The sequence below is a fragment of the Varanus komodoensis genome, unplaced genomic scaffold (genome assembly GCF_004798865.1).
Source record: "Varanus komodoensis strain SLA01 unplaced genomic scaffold, ASM479886v1 scaffold10, whole genome shotgun sequence".
NCBI lineage: Eukaryota > Metazoa > Chordata > Lepidosauria > Squamata > Varanidae > Varanus > Varanus komodoensis.
In genome coordinates this window covers 23,890,214-23,913,122 of record NW_025335269.1, presented here as the reverse complement: position 1 = coordinate 23,913,122, position 22,909 = coordinate 23,890,214, and the positions used below count along the sequence as shown (strand labels likewise).

The 22,909-nt window shown below is 39.0% G+C and overlaps 1 protein-coding gene across 2 annotated transcripts in view; it reads right to left on the bottom strand.

Annotated features, from left to right (window-relative positions):
* OSBPL10 (oxysterol binding protein like 10) overlaps window positions 1-22,909 on the bottom strand; it is a 70,439-nt gene that overhangs the window by 30,682 nt on the left and 16,848 nt on the right. For both annotated transcript variants that reach the window (XM_044417430.1, XM_044417439.1), the window contains exons 3-6: window positions 21,431-21,510; window positions 15,068-15,259; window positions 11,393-11,603; window positions 7,807-7,958 (exon numbers count right to left, since the gene is read on the bottom strand). In XM_044417430.1, coding sequence (XP_044273365.1) covers window positions 7,807-7,958; window positions 11,393-11,603; window positions 15,068-15,259; window positions 21,431-21,510 — 635 coding nt within the window. The remainder of the gene's footprint in view (window positions 1-7,806; window positions 7,959-11,392; window positions 11,604-15,067; window positions 15,260-21,430; window positions 21,511-22,909) is intronic.

Sequence of the window (22,909 nt, the reverse complement as noted above, 5' to 3'; positions counted from 1 at the left end):
GAGTTTGCTTCAAAAGAAGCCAGAAGTATCATGCTGCCCACACTCTTGCCACGATGTCATACACTCACAATCAAATCCCAGATTAGTTGAAAACATCCATATGACTAACACTGAAAGATGATGCACTAAAGAAAAGGAAAAGGTGCTAAAGCTGCAACAGATGGGGAAAACAAGGGTAGCAGTTAGTATTCAAAACTGTGGTCTTTTCTTTAAAGAAAAGGTTTCTTCCCTCCATTTCCCTTGACACTACTTTCAACCTGAAGATTAAAAAAGGGAAAGCATTCAAAGCAACCCAAGCATCTCCCAAAAGGAATGACTTATTCCCATGCAACGTTTCCCCTATATCCAGAATTAACTACTGCTCCCAAATTAACCTCCACAGCATTTGCAAAAGCTGCTTTAGCCTGACACTCTTGATTATCATAAGATTGCTTATCCAAGAAAAATGGTATTATCTGAAAAGTGCTGAGAAATTGTGTGAAGGACATACACCTCTGGGATGCAACATTTATGGAAGAACAAGGAAAGATGCCCAGAAGTCTACAAATATAATTGGGTATCATTAAAGATCTACTGTCATTCCCACTGTGTTATTCAGCCCTGTAGCAGGCACAGAAGGCCTACAGAGAAGCCTGGCCAGGACTGAGTGATCGAAAATGTTTTGCTACCTGAGATACAGGAAAAGATGGTGTCCCTCATATTCCAAGTGCAAAATCAGACTAGACAAAAACATTTATTTGACGATAGAAAGCGTTCTCCATCCACTTTAGGAATAAGGGAAAAACAGAAACATAAAAAAATAACCTCCACCTCTTTCGCAAGTGTTGTAACAAGCGCAGGAAGCTCGATAGAGAACTACTGAAGCCTGATATCCCTTGAGTGTAGGTCTGAATAAAATGAAAGACAGCTGCTGTCTTTTCTCTTATGCAACCACAGTAAAAGGGAAAACCTGTTGGAGAAGCTGCTGGGAATCATCCTGGTCAGACAGGTTTTCACTCCTGCAAACCTGGAGAAATGCTATTCCTTAGCCGCTTTGGACCCCACACCAAACTAAGTGCAGGCTACTCCAAATAATCATTCTCTTGAGAATAAGTATGCAAATCTCTCTATCTGTATCAATATTCAAAAGTTACATTAGCCCATATTTGTGAAATACATTAACAAATAGAAATATCTCAGTACATCCTACTTTCAGAATAGATGGTAAATGAAGTAACACTAATATATAGAAATCCCTTCAATTGAATATTAAAAAGCAAACCAATTTAGCAAGCAGGATCCCAGATTCCCACAACTCCTGCTACTTAAGGGAGCAGAAAAGAGTTCTCAGCTCCTGTTGATAATATGCAGCTGGGTCAATCAATTTCTTCAAGGCTAACATTTAATGGTTCATTCTGTTTCAAAGCACAAGTAGAACTTCATTTTACTTGTTACTTGCAATATATTTTGGGTATCAGCCAAAATTCACCCTTTCCTTCCTTGTCAGTCCATGACTCCAATTAAAAGAGGTGCAGTTTACAACAACATACTTTAATAGAAATCAGATCAATGCCAATTACTAGATAAAATCTACCTGTGGGGAAAAAGAAATTTGACTGGTATACAGATACTCCAGGAAAAGGGAACACTTCATCTTTATGATACATGGCAGGCTCTTCCCTTTTTTCTATTCCTCTTCAAGATTTGAATGTGAAGAACTAATGCAGTGTCAGCAATTTTTACTAATACAAAATAACATTCATTGCCATCAATGCTTTTCATAAGCGGTTGTGGATGAAATCCCAAAGCAATTCCTCCCACATACCAATTAACATGGTAGCAATGCAAGAAACCAAATGTGCATACAGATGTGAACCAGTTTCAAATGCAAATTTCTCTTTAGAGGCCCATATGTCAACTTTCAAAATATATTACCAAACTGTATTCTTGTTTTACTATGCCAAGTATGGAATGACCAGGTGTGGCATGGTGCACCTGACAGCAGAAGCAACACAAAATATGTCACATTTCTCTGAACTTTCCAAATGTTCTGAGTGCATCATGTACAGTGGCTCACTCATCCTCTCAACAGTCCTGCATAGTAGGCCAGTATTATTTGCCATATAGAGGGGAAAGGAAAAACCTCAATCCACGGTTAGTGGGCACTGGGCCCAGGCAGTCCTGTCAACATACTGAATGTTGCTTGTGTGTTTCAGCTGTCAAAGGGAGATCTGAAGTAGAATCAGAGTTAAAGTCTTCCCTGTTTACTCTCCAGTCATTAATTTTGCATATGTTTCCCAGGCCAAAAAATGTAAAATATTCCTGATTGTAAAAAAAGAAAAACCCAGCACCAGCAGTACTTACACCTGCTTACCATGAGGACCCATTCAGCTGCTTTCTTGCACTTTTTTCAAGGGAACTACAGTAACTGCTCCAAAATGGAGAAAAGCAGTAGTTCCTATCTCCCCTTTCTGAACTAGCTGGAGAGTCAGGGAAGTGTTGAAAAAGTTGAGGGCACTAAAAGAGTCATTTCAAAAGTTTAAAGTAGGGGGGAATCACATTGTCAAGGGAAAAATATGGTGCATTTGTTCCTCCTTCTCTTTTGGTGCTCTGCACAACCAGGTCCTGCCTTTCCTTTACAATCAGTTCTCACTCCATCCTCACAACTGTGTGCAATTTAGTCAATAAGCCTTATTGTTGCCTACTCCAATCTGCAGATCCCTTTAACAACTGAAATATACAAGGAAATTTACTGGAAAGGCTACATGTATCAGTCATAATAGCACAGAAGAAAAAATATTCCTTATTATTAAAAAATACAATGGTACATTTTCAAGGCTGCAAAATAAAAGTGGGGGATAAGAAGCTAGGGAACAAGTGATGTTCCTTACAAAATGCCATTTTGGTATTGGTGAAATGGCAGTCACTTGCAAGAAAGAAAACTGAGCAGCATGTCCCTTTTTGCTGCCCCTGCAAATGGCTCCACAGCTGATTATGGCAACCCACAATAAAATTAATCTCATAGGTTAATATCCAAGCAATCATGGGCAAGAAAAAGCCAACAAGCCATAGGTTCCCTCTGCAGGTGCTTGTTGAAAATTAAGCCACACTACACTAAATGCTCCAAATGGCTGAACAACCCATTATAGCTATCTACTGTGTGTTGCTGTGCTGTGTGAACCCAGTCAAATAATTTAAGACACTTAGAGGGGCACCATTTCCTATTTTGCCTCAGGCAGCAAAATCACTTGGGTCAGCCTTGGAAAGAGAAGAAATAAAACCAAGCAGATAATTTTTAAAGGGGAGAAAGGGAGCACTCCTGCATGAAGCCAGGAAGGAAGGGTAAGCTTGACAAGTGCACTAATATACAGAATCAGTGCAATATGCATCCGTTCTTTTCCCAGCAAAATCACAAGGAAGACTAGTTCACCATAATGAGTACATATCCTATGTAGAGTTTGAAAATCAATCAGAGCTGGTGGTGAATTGAACTACTAGAAGAGAAATTCACCAGAAGCAGGGAGGTTATTGAGCATGGAAGGATATTGCACTTCTGTTCCTGGATGCTGGTCTCTGTCTCTGAAACAAGAAGGGAATTGGCTCTTGAGAAAATTTAATACTGCCTACCCTGCTATAAAAATACTGAGATAGTTTATGTGAAGTGCTTTAATCCTACAGAAAATTACTAGGCAGATATAAAAAGCAAGTGCTGTCTACAAAAACAGTGCAAAAAGACCATGTACTCATCTGGTGCCTAATTTATAAAACTGCATGACACTTGGCTACATATGATGGCTGAGCACCTAGACAAAAAGCTTACGATGTCTACAAATATCCCCTTTATCAATGATTTCCATGAGTGCCTAAAAAATTCAGTGGGGAATCCTGTATCCCCCATTATTTGAACATTTAAAAATACAAAGTAGAAAAAAAGGGAAGTGAATTTTAAAAGCAAAGTCCAATTTTGTTATTTCAAATCTAATTAAAGGTGCAATCCTATGCATGTTCAAACAAGGGAAAAACACTACAACTTGGCTCAAAAATGTAGGACCTTTTCTGTCTAAACATGCACCAGACCTGAAGTATTGTGATAATTATGACAATAGTTCTACAAAGAGAGTTTAGCAGCCAAATTTGACCAGGCAACTCCATTTGTATTGTTGGGAATTTCTAATCTGATATTTATTGTAAACCTGCCAGTCATTAGGCAAATCAAGTGTTCCATGCTTTTTTTTGGGGGGGGGGGGGGGCAATTCAGGAATCTTACACCAGATATTTCCAGCTTTAAATTCTTAAGATTTGCAGATATCACAGAGTATTAATATCTGAACAAGGAGGCAGTGTCTACTTTATACTGTCATAACAGCACAGAATACATCCGAGCCTTATTTCTTGGCTTGAGGAAATGCTACAAAAACCGTTAGCTTTTAAACCTGAAATTTTCTTGTTAGGCATTATACCGGAAAATGTTAGCAAACAAGAAATGTATTTGATGCTACATTTAATCACAGTGGCGAGGATTGCGCTTGCTCAATACTGGAAGAGTGAGGAAATACCCACTGAGGAACTGATTTTAAAAAAGATTCTGGACTGCGCAGAAATGGACAGATTGACTCTATTACTGAAGGAGAAAGAAGATACTGACTTCTATCAAACTTGGGACCTTTTTTGATTGGCTGGAGAAACGGGACTTGGCTTAGATTTAAAGATGTCTTTAAATTTTTATAAATTGATTTGAATATGATTATAGAATGTTAAAAAGATACGTTATAGGGGGCTGACCCAGTACATCCGATGTAATTGATGATTGATTCTTTTAGTTTTTAGTTTAAAATCTTAATAAAAAATGTGCCAAAAAAGATGCAACCATAATATAAGATAAAACAGGAACTATAATCAGTAAGACTATTTAATCACTTTCTACATCATCATGTAGAATTGGCACAGGTATGTTAGTAACCATCCTTAGCTTTAATATAATACAGTACTGCTTCATAAACAGAAGTGCATCTTTGTCTCTTGCACTGTTTTGAATGATTCAACATGCTACTTGAGTGATGCCTAAAATCTGTTCACTTTTAAAGACATATGTTGCAGTTCTTAAGAGAGATGAAGAAAGCCTTGTCTATGCAATGTACTTTTTTAAGGGTTTCACAGTGTGGCAATTGCAAAAGTACATTAACCACTAGGTGGCAGTCTATGGCAACTGTACATTGCTTATCCAACATTCTCTGGTTGCCCCCTCTGGGAGCAAAAAAAAAAGAATTTAGTGGAGGCATCCTACATCCCAATGGAGCCTCAGGAAAGGCAGTAAAAATGTTGAAGACTGTGAGCAAAATGTCAAATGGAAGAAAGGAACAGGTGGGATCAGCAAGTGGATACAGGATGGAGGAATCATAGCTGTAAAAAGATGCGAGAACGCAAACTGCAGATAAAAAGATCAGACCCTGTATTTGAAGAGTATTCACCAGGAACACTAAACCTGAGTTAGCAAGGGGAGGGGGGCAACTACATGAGGTTATATTAACTCCTGGAGAAGCAATAAACATGTTTATCTCATTAATGTGACTACACTTTATGAAGAGGAGTCATAAAACAGAAATACTGCTGACTTTGATGAAGGCAATAAGAAAATAAAAAACATTAACATGGTTGTGAGGGGAAAACTATTATCTTATTAAAGTGCATCCTTTGTGAGATACCTGTGAATTGTACCCTCCTAGGTGGAGATGCCCATTCATCACTTATGAAGGCTTTAGTCTGCCAAACTGAAGGCTGAGCAATTACTCCCACTTGCAGATGCCACCTCCACAAGCAACACACACAATTTATTTAACAGATCTCATTGTACTGCTAGCCCATAAGCTGCTTCAAATATGCCACAACATTTCACCCTCAATTCATAATTCAATGTGGCCTTTGGTGGAAAAAAAATCAACAGGAAAGAAAGAATGCCTTCTGCTTACATTTGGTATTTTCTGCTGTCATTTGCTTCACTGCACAATGAAGCAGACAGTAAGGGGAAGATAAATAGTAAGCTTCCTTCACACACACAAAGGCATTACCCACCACACACCTGCAAATTGTTGCGCAGACCACTGCAAGTAAGATTGTCGGTATGCTTAAAATGGAAATCAGGATACCTAAAGGGGTACCCATTAGTCCTCCCTTTGCCCTTCTTTCCCATCCTTTTAGATTCTGCACCCTTCATCTTCAATATTAATGTACAGAGCATTTCCCCCTGCCGTTCTCTTTGATCCACCTCAAAAGATAAAGAAAAAAATGAAATTTCCCATCCATTATTTAAATTCAGTTGATTTAGTCATGTGCAACTGGGCTGGTGGAAATGGCTTTCCACCCCATGGCTTTCCACCCCATGGGAGTCCCTCCAGCCCTCACAAAATGCTACTCAGAGGGACATGGGACTCTGCTGAACGGAGTAAGCTGTAATGCCAGAAGGATTCCCAAAACATGGGTCTAAGCAGAACTCTGTCAACAGAACAGAGATCCTGAATCCTACTTAGTGAGTTCTTGAAAGAGTGGGAGGCATGGAGTCAACCAAACGTCTCGTGAAATGTAGATTTACCATTTGCCTACACCGTACATATATCATGAAGGGTACCTGATTATGTAATGCAAAGCTACATTCAATTTATTGGCATCCACAACTGGGACCACATTCTTGCCTTCACTGGAGACAAAAGTTGAAATAATTAATCCCAAATTATTTTCAGAGTGGTATATTTCTTCTCATACCAATGCTCATTAAAATTTTTATTTCTGGCCAGAAACACTAGCATTCACTTTTCCATTATAACACCAACAAAAGGAGGAAGGGCAAAGCAGCTTGTTATTTAAATCCAGAAAATTAGGAAAGGGTTAACCTCTCTTCCTCCAGCATGACTTCTTTGAGCAAACCAAAGCCTAGCCCAACACATTTCAAAGTTGTTTCTTCTAAAACCATCATTTTTCCAGACATTTATATGTAGTTTAAATCTAATTTTTTTAAAGTTCTTTAAAAGGCCAAAAAATGCCCTTCACAGTGCTCTGACATCACTCCTGTTTCAGTTCTGACAGTGGAAAAAAGCATTGCAACAGATTCTGTTAACAAGGTCAAGACAACATGCGACAGTAATTTGGCAGAACAAAGCTACATAAATTATAATGCACACAAAAGGCCTGGATTACATACTAAAAGTGTTGTTCTGTGTGTAAGTTTGCAACACAAATGACTACCAAATAGCTGGTAGCACTAACATTGTCTCAACAAATGTCCCTGAGTAACATGTACTTCACTAATATCATTCCTAAAGTGCCTTTACTACTTTCACTGCGAAAGATTAATGTACTTTGTACCAAAAGTTAAATCCTTGACATGTGCAGAAAGGTCTGCGAAAGACTCAAGTCTGAAACCCTGAAAATCTGCTCTCAGTAAGTATAGACAATACTACAACCAATGCCCTATCTCAGCAAAAGACAGTTCCCCATGTTCCTATCTTCCTAAGATAAAGGCTTCACAAGAGGACAAAATTAGGGAGGTGTAATGGGGCGAACTATGAAAACACAGTGTACACATCAAGTACATATACATCTGGAAACCTATCAGGTCATAAACAGGTCTTGCTAATCCAGTCCTTCATAGCAGCCTGCCAACTTTGATTTAAAACAGTTAACCATATAAACTAGAATATATAGAGAGAGGACTCACAGACAGAACTGTCCTAAATTAGTAAAAAGGATTCCTCTGTATACAATCCACATATATGTCCCAAGACACAGAAATACTAATGCAAGCTTTTTAAATGTATGTATATATAGTACACTCACCTCTGTACTTGGCAGTGTTTGTTCATCATCGGTGGTAGATGGTACGATTGACCATGTCAGACTGGCACTAGCAGCTGTCAAAGAACTAATGGCACCATTTTTCAGTGGCTCTGCAGAATGCGACTTTGGCCCATGCCATCCTAGAATGTTTTCTGAAACAAGGAAGGGAAACAATAAGCCATCTGCTATGTCTATTTTTAGTGTGTGTGGTCCATCGCTTTTGGAGGAATCTCGCAATTGCCAGATCAGCAATACTTATCTAAGCCATTTGTATGTCACCCTTGTTGTATCCCTATATGAAAGTATTTATACAGCCAATATGGCATATTTGCAGCACTGCTGTGTCAGGACCAATGGGACACACATGGAGGTCCCCCATCTTGCTTTGCAGGGACCCAGAATACTGCCCCAAGTTTTCTTCTACCAGCCGCAGCCAGGCAACCTCGAATGAGAAATTCTCATAGTCCTTAAGTTATCCACATACCACTATACCCTTTATTCAAGTGTGGTATTTAGCCATCCACCAATGAATTCTGAAGATTCATCTACTGCAAAAGTCACTTTAACTCATTTCTAAATTTTAACTCATTTCTCATGCATTAAATTTAAAGGCAAGTTAGCAACAGAGCACCTGAGAATCTTCCAGACATGCAGCAATCATGGCAGCAGCCACAGGCAAAAATCTGTTTCAAGTAAAAGCATATAGGCATAGAGAGACCAACTGAGTTAAAGAGGGGGGAAGACTTGAAGCTGCTTCCATGTCACATTTGAAGAGAGAACAATGAAACATCACAGAATTCTACAAGCACACTGAATGCTTGTGATGAAACAGAGAAAGAATTCCAGAAGTTTTGCTCCTTGGTAACCTAATCATGTAAGCTATTTCAGTGTTTGATTGTGACAAACAGCTCCTCTGAGGAAAATTAAATTGAAATGTTGGGAGCTTTGTAGTAAAATGCAACCAATATGCTCATGGCACCCAAGTCTATGGCTCTTTGTCACCTAACAGAAAGCAAGCAGCCAAAACCTTTGAATGCTGCCTGGGATGAATAACAGGCTGGTTGAGGGTGAACAAGCTGAAACTAAACCAAACAAGAAAGCATTATTGCTGGCTGACTCTGGGATTGGGATTCAAGCTGTTATGGAAGGGGGCTGGGCTCTCACTTAAAGACCAGACTATAGGTTAGGACTGCTCCTTGCTCTGCACTGTCCATATATTTTCAGGTGGAAGCAATGGCAAGGAATGCATCTGCACAATTATGCTTGTCCTGGCAGCTGCAAGTCTTCCTGTGCCAGTCTGACTTGGCAAGAGCTATCTATGCCTTGGTCACCATCAGGGCTTTTTTTGTCATAGAACGCACCGGAACAGTGTTCTGGCACCATTTTTTGATGAATTTTTCCAATGGAGTGATTTTGAATCGCCTGCGGGCTGCTTGTATGTCCGTGCTGATTGTGAGGGCGCTGCTCGGCTTGGGACACTACTCAGCTTGGGACTGGTGTGTGTGGTCGCACGCTGAGTGCTTAATGCCGACGGCGACCATTATGTTTATGTGTGTGTAGAGTGACTGGCTACGTGCAAAAGGTAAATAAATTATTTATTTCAAAAAAAATTGGTGAATTGAAAATCTTTTTTAGTGTAAAAGTGTGACTCCAAGACATGAGTTCCGGCACTTTTTTTTTTTTTTTTACAAAAAAAAGCACTGGTCACCATCATGTTTAGACTACCGCAATGTGTTCTACATGAAGCTGCCCCTGAAGATTGTCTAGAATCATCAACTGGTTCAAAATGCACATCTAAGTTTTTAACTGCTATACAATATTACATCTGCTTTGCAAGTAGTTACCAATTGCTTTTTGGGCTGAATTCAAACCTTAAATCCCTAAACTGCTTGTGTCAACCCTAAATTGTTGAATGGCCCCCACTCTCTTGGCTTTTAGAAAGGGTGTGCATTTGCTTTTTTATTGTAGTAATGTTGTATTATTTCAAACAGTTGTACACTGCCTTCTTTTAGCTTTTTAGCAGAGAAGGTTGCATATAAATGTAAGTAAATCCTTTTGGGCCATTCCCTCTATATTAAAGATAAATCATACACCATCATGACCAGAGAAAATTTGTCTCCTCTTGGAAGCTACACAGAAGCTTCATCTTTCATTCTAAGAAAGGTTCTAGCTCCTCTCATCATTGTAAGCACACACTTTAACTCAATCAAAGCTAAGGTAATATAATTTCAATAAAACCTTGAGTGCCAGTCTAGTGGGCTGTAAATGTCACAATAGTCACTGGGCATTAATACTTCCTGGGCATTACTGCTTTATTGTAAATGACCTACAGAATCAACAGATGTAGCTTAAATGCCTACAAGTATGTCTGAGATGATCATGACAAATCAATTGCAAATTAGTTTGAATCAGCATATTGAGGACATGTGAAACTTTGAAAAGAACAAGAACAGAGATTAGCAAGCTAAAGAATATGACTAAGTCATAAGTGACACGCTTATGTCTTAAAATAAAACAATTGCTAATCATAAGGATACATTCATAATTAAGTTGACCCTGGGAATTCACCTGGGTAAGTTTGGCATCTAGTAATGTATGGATTATTTCTAGATTCAAAACATTAGGTATCAAACCAAATTATAACATGACGATCAAATAGTAGAATGATCAGTATTATTTTATACAGTAGAACTTCAATGCTAAATTTGTGGGAACAAATGGATTTTAAGAATGTTCTGCAATCATATAACTGAAATAAAGGTTGCTTGACCACAATTTATAAAATAAAGCATTGAATTATGTAAGCCACCTCAAAAAAGGCAGGGTATAGCTATAATTAATAAACAAATAACATCTTCAACACTTGAAAGGCCCTTGTATGATTTTCAAGAATCCAGCACACTCAGTGGTCACTGCCTTTTTCTTTTTTAATGTGACCCTTGGCAGCTTTCAATGCCTCTGCTTATGCCATTGAGCTGCTGTGACAAGATCCCCAGAAAACTCTTCACTGGACTAATCACCACTTAGGCTAGTGCTACGTCAATTGCATGAGGTGTGCAGCAGAACTGAAGATTGCTCCATACAACAAATTATTATACTGTCCGAGTTCACAAATAAAGCAAGATAGCAGAACTAACCCTCTTGGGCAGCCCTGCATCAACCAGAGGGTCCTGTTTAACAAATATGTGCTTCAAGTTCATTCTCTATTCAATTAACCAAAGTACTTCATGAAAAGTATTTTTCTGGAATCCTAACTTACTGTCATGTTTTCGTATAGCACTAACAAAGTAACTTGTATGACTTTCCTGAGCATTTATTTGCTTGCATTTCAAGTCTCATGATCAGGTCCAAAAGGCCAAAAAAAAAATACTTCACCAAAAACCATAGATAAGTTTAACGCACTCATTTTAAACTCAAAATATAAAGCTCTGAATTGGCTCAGTTCATGACTCACTGCAGAGAGACTTCACAGATGCATGTCCTGTTCTTTATCTTCTAGATAAAAGTCTTGTATTGTATCTTTTCTTTAGGAAACAAGAAGTATTGGAAACTTCTTAGAGCAGACAAGCAAGCTAGGGTCACCCACCTGAAGACAATGTCCTGTTTGTGGGTGGGCTCACTTGTTTTATGCTCTGTTGTAGCAAATGCAGGCATTCTCCTAGGCAGCTGAGGGCAGCAGCAGAGGTAGCTTTTAAAAGCAGCAGATCTTGATCCAAGGCAGAAAGTGAGCCAGAACCTGGTAGGGATTCAATGGCTTGCACAAGGTTCCTCTGTTGTCCCTCCACCTGACTCATGACCTACAGGAAACACACACACACAATTCTATTTGTCAAAAGGTAGTCACCCCACTGCTTCCAACTTCTGATGTTCAATACAAGATCAATCCCTTGCACAAATCCACAATCTTAAATACCTTCTTTCACGCTGATAATATATATTACATGTATTTTGCATTCTTCTATGTTTGCCAGGTTCTCTTTTCCCTTTGAAAAAAGGTATTTGGGTCAAAGTAGTAGTTTAAACTGAAATCTTGCATACCAGATTTCATCCAGGTATCTCACAGAATAGCATTTTATACCCATTTCACGCTGCCAATTAAAACTACAACTCCTGTAGGAATGTGAGAAGAAAGCTGATCCACTACTACTGAAATTAACATAAAGTCATTAACATGCTCTCAGAAATTTACTTAATAGGTAATACTAAAGTTTCAATTTGCTGTACATTTTCTAAAAATCGTTAGACCATTATTCCTTTGTGCATGATTCCACCTCCTCCCTGCCTGTTTCCCATTTCTTCTTCCAAAAATCTACTTTAAAAAGATGGTCTACTCAAACATGATGACATAATGCCACTAATGTTCAGCCTTTTAAAAATATAGTATGCACAGCACAATAGTTATTGCCTTGCACTTTTTCTTTCATGTTCCATCTGGCACAAGGGACCAATTGCACTATGCAAAGTACTGCTAAGTACAAGAAAAACCAAACAGCCTCTATTTCAGCTGTTTTTGATGTCACAACACATAGCTTTATCTTTCTTAAATCTTTGAGTTCAAATTAAATCGTGACCAAGGGATTGAAAAGTTTCAAGTTCAGTTGCTGCTTACTCTACTTTTTCTTATGATCAGAGATTTCTGAGAAGGTAGAGCAATGCAACTAGGGCTTATATATATAAGACCCAGGATGTCCAATCTTTCGTACATGTACAAATGCTAAGTATACTGTTAAGTGTGTATGTGTGCGTGTGCACGCTAAATATACAGGTACAGATGCTAAATTACAAATTGTGGTTTTCTAAGTTCATCACAACAGTTCTATTTCAGCTTTCCCCATTACCTATTTAAGCTTTCCCCATTACTTCTACAAGTTAATTATCAATAACCTCAGAAATGTTCTCTGTTGTACCTATCCTTTGACCCATTTCTTTAGCGTTTTAGAAGTGCTCTGAATAAGCCATATTTCCATTTTCAGAAGCTTTATCTATGTGCATGAGAGTGTACACATGCACCCTTCAGAAAAAGTGATTTGTTATATTCATGATGAAACAAATTAGTCTAGTTCCATTTTGCATTTGTATCCCAAAGACAAGTCTGAAAAGTCAGTTTGATGCAAACAGCATACTTGCTAAATACCTAACAACCATACGTGTTTTTGCTACAAGCAAACTTCTGGCTGACCCACATGTCCCTCCAGCTGAACCCTTTGCCCAAATGTTGCACGCTTCAGATTATGAACCTCTAGAATGCAAGAGAAAAGATTCCTCTATTCTTTCCAATGGAAAATGTGTGCATTATACAGAAGGGAATGCTGGAAAGCATCCAAATCTAAATAACAGAATAAGATAGGCCACCAGAAGTGACCGATTTAAAGCTTTTCAATCATGCCTCAGGTCAGGTGGTTAATACTTTTGGTGTTAAACCACTAACCCTTTTGCAATAAGCATTCAAAGCATGCTGTCAGCAAAACTATCTAAAGGTGGTATCAAGCATACATAAGAATGGTTTATTGTTGATACGCAACAGGTACAAAATGCCCTTTGCAGCTCTCTACAAAATGTCAAAAGGCAGTCATTGCATCATTGTTTTATGGCCTTCTCTACTTTAAAAGGTTATGCAAGAAACTAGTTGCCAAGTGAATTTATCTGTGCATGAGACTAATTCTGGACTTGAAGACCAGTACATGAATTGAAAGAGTGACCATGCAGTATAGGGAGTCATTAGCAAGGACCCAAATCATGTGTCCCACCAAGTGGGATTTAGTAAAGTTTACTGAAGAGGAGAGAGATTTGGAACTGGACACTCTTTGGCACCTATATGGGATTTCTCTCTTTCCCACATATATGGGAAAGTGAAATATGTTTGTTGAAATCCTTACTTTGCTGGTCTCACTGGTTCAATCCAACACTGTAATAAAGACCCATGTTCCACAACCTAGTTACATTTAAGACATTCTTATCTGCTGTTCAACTTCAAATGCGGTCAAAACTAATAGTGGACCTAAAGTGGGTTGTAGTTTAGGTTACAAAATTCTGCTCCCCACTCCACACCCTCAGTACTACTGTGATTACTCAATAGTGCAACTTTCACTTTTAAAAATCAAGGTGGATTCAGGGCACTCACAGGTACCACCTCAGTAGCCCAACACTGCAGAGTGGAAGCATTAATGCTTTTATCTTCCAGAGAGCTCTTTTAAGTTGAAAAAATGCTGGCATCTCCCTCATTTATTCAGAGATTGTTTGTTAGAGTTCTCATTTCCCCCTACCCGGTCAGTCTTGATCAAAGCTATTAGAACCTCTGGAGCAGATCCAACAGAGTGGCAGCTTTCAGGCCACTAATAAACCAGAGGTCTTTATTATTTTTATTAGTGTTTATTGGAACGTGTATTTATGGAAGGGCTCTTTGCCCACAAAATCTGACCACCCAGAATATCTTGAAATGTAAATTGCAGAAGTTCAGAAGTACTTCCTGGGTAGTCTACTCCCTAGCATGTTTTCATCTGCCTTTCTCTGCGTGGAGGAGACAATACCTTTCCTTTCCCTTCTCTGCCTACGTGATGAAACTCCTTGCAAGTGTTTTTCCATGAAAGACAATTCCTAAAGGCAGGACTCCCAAGTAATTCCTGCAAGAGTTATATCCTTTGGAGTAAGGTGGCAATTGTAGGTTATATCTGAAGCAAGCAGCAGCTTAAAAAGATTAAGTGTGATGCACTTACAGAGCAAGATATTAAGGAGTGGGATAATTTCCCTTTGAGATCTGCAAAGAAAACCATGGTTTAGGCAAACCCTTTATATTGAAAGGACAGAGAAAGCCCAAGTAGTTAAAGCATGTAAGTTTGCGTGCAGTTAAGTCCAGCTTTGTTTTTAAGGTTGACTTAGGTTTTCTGGAGACTCCTCAGATGAAGAAGCTTCTAGGGCTGCTTGTTTATAATCAATTAGACAGTCTCTACCCACAAACTTATAATCTTTAAAAAAGGACACACGAGAAAAGGAATGAGGAGGGAAGAAGGGAAAAAAATTCTGTTAGCAGAGGTGGTAGAATGGCCGCCTTCTCCTCTTGCCTCCCTCAACAAAGCCAGCTGGAATGGCTGGTGGAAGTGAAGCAGGATGCACCATGAGGAAGGAGGTCTTCTTCAATCATTATATAAATATTGCATCAATATAAAGTGAAAACAGTAGTTATCCAAGCTCTAACCACCTGTACTTGGAGAAAAGTCAGAAACTGTGTGTGTGAGCCAACAGGAAGACACTACACATCTCCTACCTCTCTGACTTCATGAAGCTGACTAGGACACTGGTTCTTGGCTCTTCGGGCTGCTGCAGGAGATTTGTGATGGGTAATGGTGACTACTGATTGTCCACACTGATTCAGGCTTTTCTGAGAACTGAGAGATGTAGAGCTGGCTGCTCCAAGAGGCAACAATGACAAGCCTTTCATCCGTGATGTTGGAGTGCTCTGGAATAACCAGAAGACAGAAGTAAAAATTTTGACAAGAACATCTCTCACAGTGAGCTTTTTATACCTGCAAAAACATGAAAACACTGCTGCTAATATCCACTGAAGTTCTGTTTACTCTGTCCCTAAAATCTGAACATTAGCAGGGCCTGCTCCCACCAAGAACACGGCCAGTGTCGACCAGAGATTAGACAAGATGTTTCCATAATAGTTCAAGTTGGCTCTCTTTCCCATTTCCCACCAGCTTCCTACAGGGCCAAAATTAAGTTCATAGGAATAAAGTGGGAGTCTAGTCACCATCACTTCCATTCATACTAATCTTCATTCTCCACATATACCTGCTACTTTCACTCATTCTCATCTCCCCTCTTAAGCACTATTATTCCCTCATGGCTGAGGATCTTCTACCCATATTCCAACCAGCCCTTGACTCAATTAAAACACTGCATTTTCTCAGTGATCCTCTTACACTAATAGCAGCAGCAACACTTCACATTTATATCCTGATTTCAAATGTTCAAAGGATTTCACATGCATCATCACTTCCTCCAGTAGTAAGCTCAGCTGGCTAACATGTAGTCAAACAGGGCCACTGAGAGATTAAGAGGAAAATATCAGCATGCTGTGGGAAATTTCAAGTTCTGTGAAATTATAAAAGATATTTAGCAGAGGGAAACCTAAGGTGAAGGTTTCCTCATGACATTAAAGTCCAATCATGTCTGACTCTTGGGGGAGGTGCTCATCTCCGTTTCCTAGCTGAGGGAGCCAGTGTTTGTCCACAGACAGATTCCGTGGTCATGTGGCCAGCATGACGAAACATCAAGGTGCATGGAACACTGTCAACATTCCCACTGAAGTGGTACCTATTTATCTACTTGCATTTATATGCTTTCGAACTGCAAGATTGGCAGGAGCTGGGACAAAGCACGGGAGCTTATTCTGTCTGCAGATTCGAACTGTTGACCTTTTGATCAACCAGCTCAGCAGTTTAAACCACTGTGCCACCCACAGTCCCAGAGGGAAACCTAGGATGTCCAAAAGCCCTGCTCAAGACCAACCAAGGGAAAGTGCAAGGCAGAGTGTATCCTGAGGTGGGGTATAGAGGGAATTAAATATTCTATATGCAGGCCTGGCTGGAGTGACGAACAGGAGTATGTTACATTGCAACATTTTTTGCAGGTCTGGCATGTCTTCTTGTAATCCTTTTACAACAATCCTGGACAGCAGGTCAGTTTTATAATTTCCATATTCCTGATGAGGGCTGAAGCTGAGAAAGCAGTCCCTTGGTGAATTCGTGGAAGAAATGACATTTAGATGACAGATCTTCCAATTCATAGTTCAGTGTCTTTATTATTACAGAGATTCAGATTTCACCCTTCCTGGGGAAGCTTATAATAAAAAACCAGAAGTGCCATAAGAGCTTTAAAACAAAAACACAATACAAGCTAAAAATAGGAGAAACCAAAATCTAACAAAAGCAGTCTAACAACAGCAAAGCATTAAGAGAGCATTTGTCTGGTGCCAAAATTACATCAATATTAAATGACCAGAGAAGTATTCTGAGCAGAAGATTCCACAACTGGGTGCCACACTTGAGAAGGCCCATCTCCCACCCACTGCTCTCCTAAGCCAAAAAAGGATCTTCCATTAAGACCTTAGTAAATGGAAGGGTACAGATGTGGACAAGTAAACCTACTGGTAACCTGTTCCCAAACCCTGAAAGGCCTTAATAGTAAAAAAAAACCAGCACTTTGAGCCAAGAAATGGATCGGGAATCTGTGTGGTTGATAAAGCCTGCATAATATGATCTTAACACCTTGTCCAAGTCAGCAACCTTGAACCAACTGTAGCTTCTACTGCCTTACCTTTAATAAGGTGGGAGAAAAAGACAACAGCAGCTGCAATCTTAAACTTGCAAATAATCACACTTGACAATTACAAGTTAAAGAATACAGCAGATATGGCACCGAGAACCATCCCGTCCCCCATGGAAACATTTCTTTCCTCCTAGATCTGACAGGTCAGACCTTCACTGCTTGATGCAATCTGAAAAATGGAGCAAGAAAAGCACACAAGCAATAAGCTGTACTTTCTGACTACATTTTCTAGCTGCAACATCCAACTTCAATAATCTAGAAGGGCTCTAGACGCATCCATAGAATGCATATGAATTCTGCCAGGTGTGATAGATTTTGCAAATTTGACACAGCCTTATTGCTTCCATAAGGAACAAGCAAAACATGGAGCTGCTTTTGAAAATGGTTTAGAAACTGCACCTAATTCAAAATAGGTGACCCAAGTTTGTTAATGGGGACTGGCTTATGAGAACATATTAGGGCAGTCCTCTTCCCACTGCACTGGCTGCCAGTTGAAGTCTGGACCTGATTCAAAGTGCTAATATTAATATTCATAGCCTTAAACAGCCTGGGACCTGGTTATCTGAAGGAACACCTTGTTCCATATGTACCTGCCTGGATCCTAAGGTCATCTTCAAGGTTCCTTCTCCAAGAGCCCCCGCTCCAAAGGAAGTAAGGAGGGTGGCTACCAGAAGAAGGGCCTTTTTGGTTGTGACACCCCAGCTATGGAATTAGCTCCCTAAAGTGGTGCACCTAGCACCTACTCTCTATTCTTTTCACTGCCAGGTGAAAACCTTTTATTTGCCCAGTATTTTAACAGTTAACTTTTTAACTTTACTTTTTTAATACTGCATTTTTTCCTGTATTACTGCTATACCTCTGTGAGGATTCAGTTGAAACTGCTGTGTTCTTATCATCTTATGTCTTTCTTGTCTGTGTTGCTTTTAGCTTTTGGGAACTGCCCAGAGGGCTTTAGCTAGTAGGCAATATAAACATGAAATAAATGAATAAACCTTTTCATTAATTATCAATATGCGCTTCCAAATACCCCACATTGTGAGTAACCTGCAGTTTTCTGTCTACATACCCGAAGTCTAAGCTATACTTTAGGATTTCAAACAAATTTACCACCTACCTTATGCAAAAACATTCACTAATTTGGCTTCAGGACCATACCAGATATTTGAAGATTTACCCACTTGAATTCTAACACCCCTTTGGTAAGAATGGAAAATGTTTTATTTATTAGAAGAGGAAGTCTGAGGTTGCAAGGAAATGATCTGTCTTGCTTCAAGGTGAAACCAGGGCCTGGGAATGCATTTACAGGGGTCTACCCTTCATCATAAACCTGCTATCCTCTTAAATGTATTGTATTTATAACTTTCATTACCCCCATCTGTCTGGGGATGATGGAAATTTTTGTCTACTACATCTAGAGTGTATCAGCTGGACTAGAAGAATTTACTGGAATAAGTTCCTAATAGGTGGGAATTTAATGACTCCTGATGGTTGTTATTGTAGTAAGGAAGGGGGCTGAATGGATGGTATTTCAGGAACTAATCTAAGTATCTCATTCATTCAATGGAACTAGTATCTGAAAAAAGTTTTCCAGATGATGCTAGCCACCTCAATGAGACAATGGAGGATATGGGCTAAGGAGAATGATAGATGGATTGAGACAGAGAGGTAACTTCTGCAGAGGGGCAATAAACAGGAACAGGGGATTGATGGGCCAAAACATTTAAAATGAAAGTGAATGTATCTGAGAGATGAAATATCAAGGAGGAAGCTTGCTGCTGAACTGGTTTCTATCAGGAGTTTATAATCTGGCTTCATTGTAGGTACATGTGGAAATCATGGAAATCCTCTAAGCAGACTTGAAACTTTGGAATACAGCAGGATACACTCCTGATAAACAGACCATTTCAACTTATATTAGGAAATAGTAAGGGAGTGTTGTGTTGAACTCCACAACAGTCAGTAAGAGCTCCCTGAAAGTTAACAAGCAGGCACGTCCTCAACTAGTACACACGGTATCATTTTGCCATCAGTCACGAAAGGCATACATTTGGAATAGCATGCAGACATGGATGGAGAGCCAACACACAAGGCAATTCTAGGGGAGGGCTTCATTCAGCAAGCTGTGCCATGACTTGCCTTCCTGTTTGAAATCCTAACCTATGCTTTGGAATTTATACTAATGCAATCTATAGTTTGGTATCATCTTCAAGTCAAACTTCTATGAGTGTAAGCGTCAACTGACAACTATTTCTATGACGTCTAAGTGCAATTAGGTAAAAATATCCCTTGCAAATCAAAGTCTGTAAAAACTTGTTTCTGACAGACATGTTTCTAGAGGAAATGTGAATTATTTTCACTTAATAATAAGCAGCTCTTCCAGGAAGGAGTTAAAAAAAAAAATCTAGTTTAGATATCACATTCATTCAATGCAACTTAAATAACAACTTACCACTTATTCTATGAAATCTAATAGCTGTTTCCAGAAAAGTATGAGATTTGAAGAGCACTGGTGCCAAATATAGTGCAAGGTATTCTTAAACAGAAATGTCCTAATAGGTACCTTAAGTAGAAATTTTGTCCAGTCTCATAATCAGGGTTTTCCTCACCCTGAATGCAGATGGTATGTACAAGTATCCCAGCTCAGTAAGCATGTTTAATGTCCTGTCTGATATCCAGAAGACTAATACCCAAGCAATAAAGTACAAGAGTATTACAAAGCCAATAAACTTCTATGATTTAGGAACAGAATGTAAAAAAAAGTAATAACATGTCTCATATGCCCAATAGCTCCTTGTTTTACCCCTACACAGAAACTGATACCATCTCTCAATTTACCAGAAATGTACATTTGTTTATTTTAAGCAGAGAGCTTTGCATCCTGAACATCAGTAATTGAACTCCTTGAATAGATCATATTACAAGCTTTGTGACTAAGCCCTTTTCTCTTGCAGAAAACATCAAGGAAGAGGCAAGTAAGAAGCTTCCATTAAATGAAGTTGGAGCAAAATGTTGAGATACTCTTAATACATTTTTAAAAATATTTTTTCCTTGTTCTCACATATGTTAGAATATAACCTTTCTCTTCTTTCTATTCACACTTATCCAAACCTGGCAAAAGGAAAAGATAATAACTGATTTTAACACAAATGAAGAAAATTAAGCTCTATCTGATCCTATTGCAGATATTGCATGTGCACCTTATCATTAAATATATAACTTTCATGCTATGGTTCTCTCTGTGGGATTTTCCTTAGCTTTAATGAAGAGGACATGTTTTTAGACCCGGTAAAGGTAAAGGTTTCCCCTTGACGTTATGTCCAGTCATGCCTGACTCTAGGGGGCGGTGCTCATCTCCATTTCCTAGCCGAGGGAGCCAGCATTTGTCCACAGACAGTCTCCGTGGTCATGTGGCCGGCATGACTAAACACCAAAGTACACGGAACGCTGTTATCTGCCCACCAAAGTGGTACCTTTTTATCTACTTGCATTTGCATGCTTTCAAACTGCAAGACTGGCAGGAGCTGGGACGGAGCAACGAGAACTCACTCCGTTGTGCAGATTCGAACCAGCAACCTTTTGATCTACCAGCCCAGCAGCACAGCAGTTTAAACCACTGCGCCACCTGCAGTCCCTTTTAGACCCAACAGATGTGGCTAAAAGGCAATCAGAAGTAAGACCTATTTTCCAAAGTTCCTGGCATTCCTAGAAGCTGCTGCAACAAGCATGGAGAAACACCTCTTTATTCAAGGCCTCCATGAACAGCTCTCAGCCTGAAATGGATTCTTCCATTCCTCCCACACCCACCATTTCTGACCTATAATGCAAAACAGGGTACCTATCAGGGTGAACACAAGGACTTCTAGGTCTGTCACATTCAGAATGTTGCTGGGCACTTGTTCCATTTTTGCATTTTCAAAAGAAGCAAGTCAGATTTTTGTTATTTAGTCACTTGTTTGAGAACATATTCTTTTAAAACACAAAAGGGCCAGTGGTAGTAGTTCCCCCTTAAAATGCAAGTTTGTTTGCTTAAACTGAAAGGATTTTGTGTAAGATTCTATTTTTCATTGCCTCCTCTATGTAATTTGTGTCATCTTCTGCCCAAAAGTGGCAATACCTCAATAATTTGATCCTATCAGGAAAGTTCCTACTTGGTTCAGAGTGACTTAAAAATATGGAGGCCTAGGCAAAAAAGATGGAAACTTGCTGTTTTTATTGGATTAGCATTTCTAGTTACAACCTTCACTTACACCAAATGACATGTAAGAATACTATTTCCTGACCTATAATTATTTACCTTTGAATTACTTTCTGTGTGGTGCTTGGCACAAGATCGAAGCTGAGTCACCCAGTACGCTCTTTCCTTTGTATCACCAGCTAGAAATACAAACACAAACATAATCTGTAATTTATTTTTTTCTTTTTAAAAAATTAACACATTTTGCTACTACAAAGACCCCCTGATCATCATATTAGTATGATGATCACCATACTAAAGCTGACTTCCTGGTGTATGGCATTTTGATAATCCTTGTTGTTTTAATGTAATGCATTTAGCAGAGATAACAAAGGGTGTGATTTTTTCCTGTGATTTAAACAAATATTAATCAATCAGTATGTGTAGGGAGTTGTGTTTTTTTTCCATGTGGAAGCAAATATGTCTACAAACAAGAAATGGTAAAGTTCAGGCAAACTTCTCAAATAATTCTAAGAACTGCCTAAACTGGCACTTTATAGATCAATCAACTTTCTTGAAGAATAGTTTTTTTTAGTTGCAAGTTACTGAATTCTAACTTCAATGGGTAAGTCTCAAAAGTTAAATGCATCTTAAATCAACATACTAATTCAGAGTATGAGCAACAATAAGCCCAAACAACATTTTAAAGAAAGTCAAATAATGGTGGTATGTGGTGTAATGTTTAGCAAAACTTTAGTCTTCCACAAACTGTTGTCCTCCAGATGTAGTCTACACATCTGGAGTTACAGTCTTCACAACACCTCTGGACATACCCAGTCATCTGAAAGACATCAAATTGGAGAAACTTGGACTATAATACAGTTTCTTTTGAAATGCCAGCTTTTTTCTTCTTTTTTCACTGTAAAATTTAAGAGAGGAATAAAATGTATACATATTTGCTCCACACAAGCTTTCTATGTGATAATTATTTTAAATGCATCTATGTTTTTCCCCTCTAGTTCTGGAGACTGGTCATTCAGTATCATACAAACCTAACATGGAGAATAGCTTGGCACCAGAACTCTTTTACAGAAGGAGAAAGATGACGACATTGCAACCCCATTAGTACACTAATTTAATCCTAGAAGAAACTTGAATCTATTACAAAGGCTTATTTTATTTCAAGCATTTAATACTTAGTCACTGGTATAATAATAAATGTTTCTTTAAAAGAAATGTGCCATAGTCACAAATAGCATAATGGGTTGTAAGCAACAGGTGTCTCTCCACCAGAAAGCTGCCACCACCCAAGATTCTCCCCTCCTTTTGCAACACCTTCAAATCTATTCCAATGAAGATTTGAAAGATGTGTGGGGAAGGGAAGAAGGGAAACTTCCACTGCACAAACAATATCAGATACAACGTGTCACCCAAAATCTTTGCATATTATATATTAGGAAAATTCATGGCTAAAGTTATACATTATCAGCCACTGGGCAAAACCCAATACTGTACAAGCAGACTTCCCTTCATGGCATGGAACTTTTCCCTCCCCACTGCAGTACCTCCCTAGAGCAGGTACCTGTGCAATCTACTTGT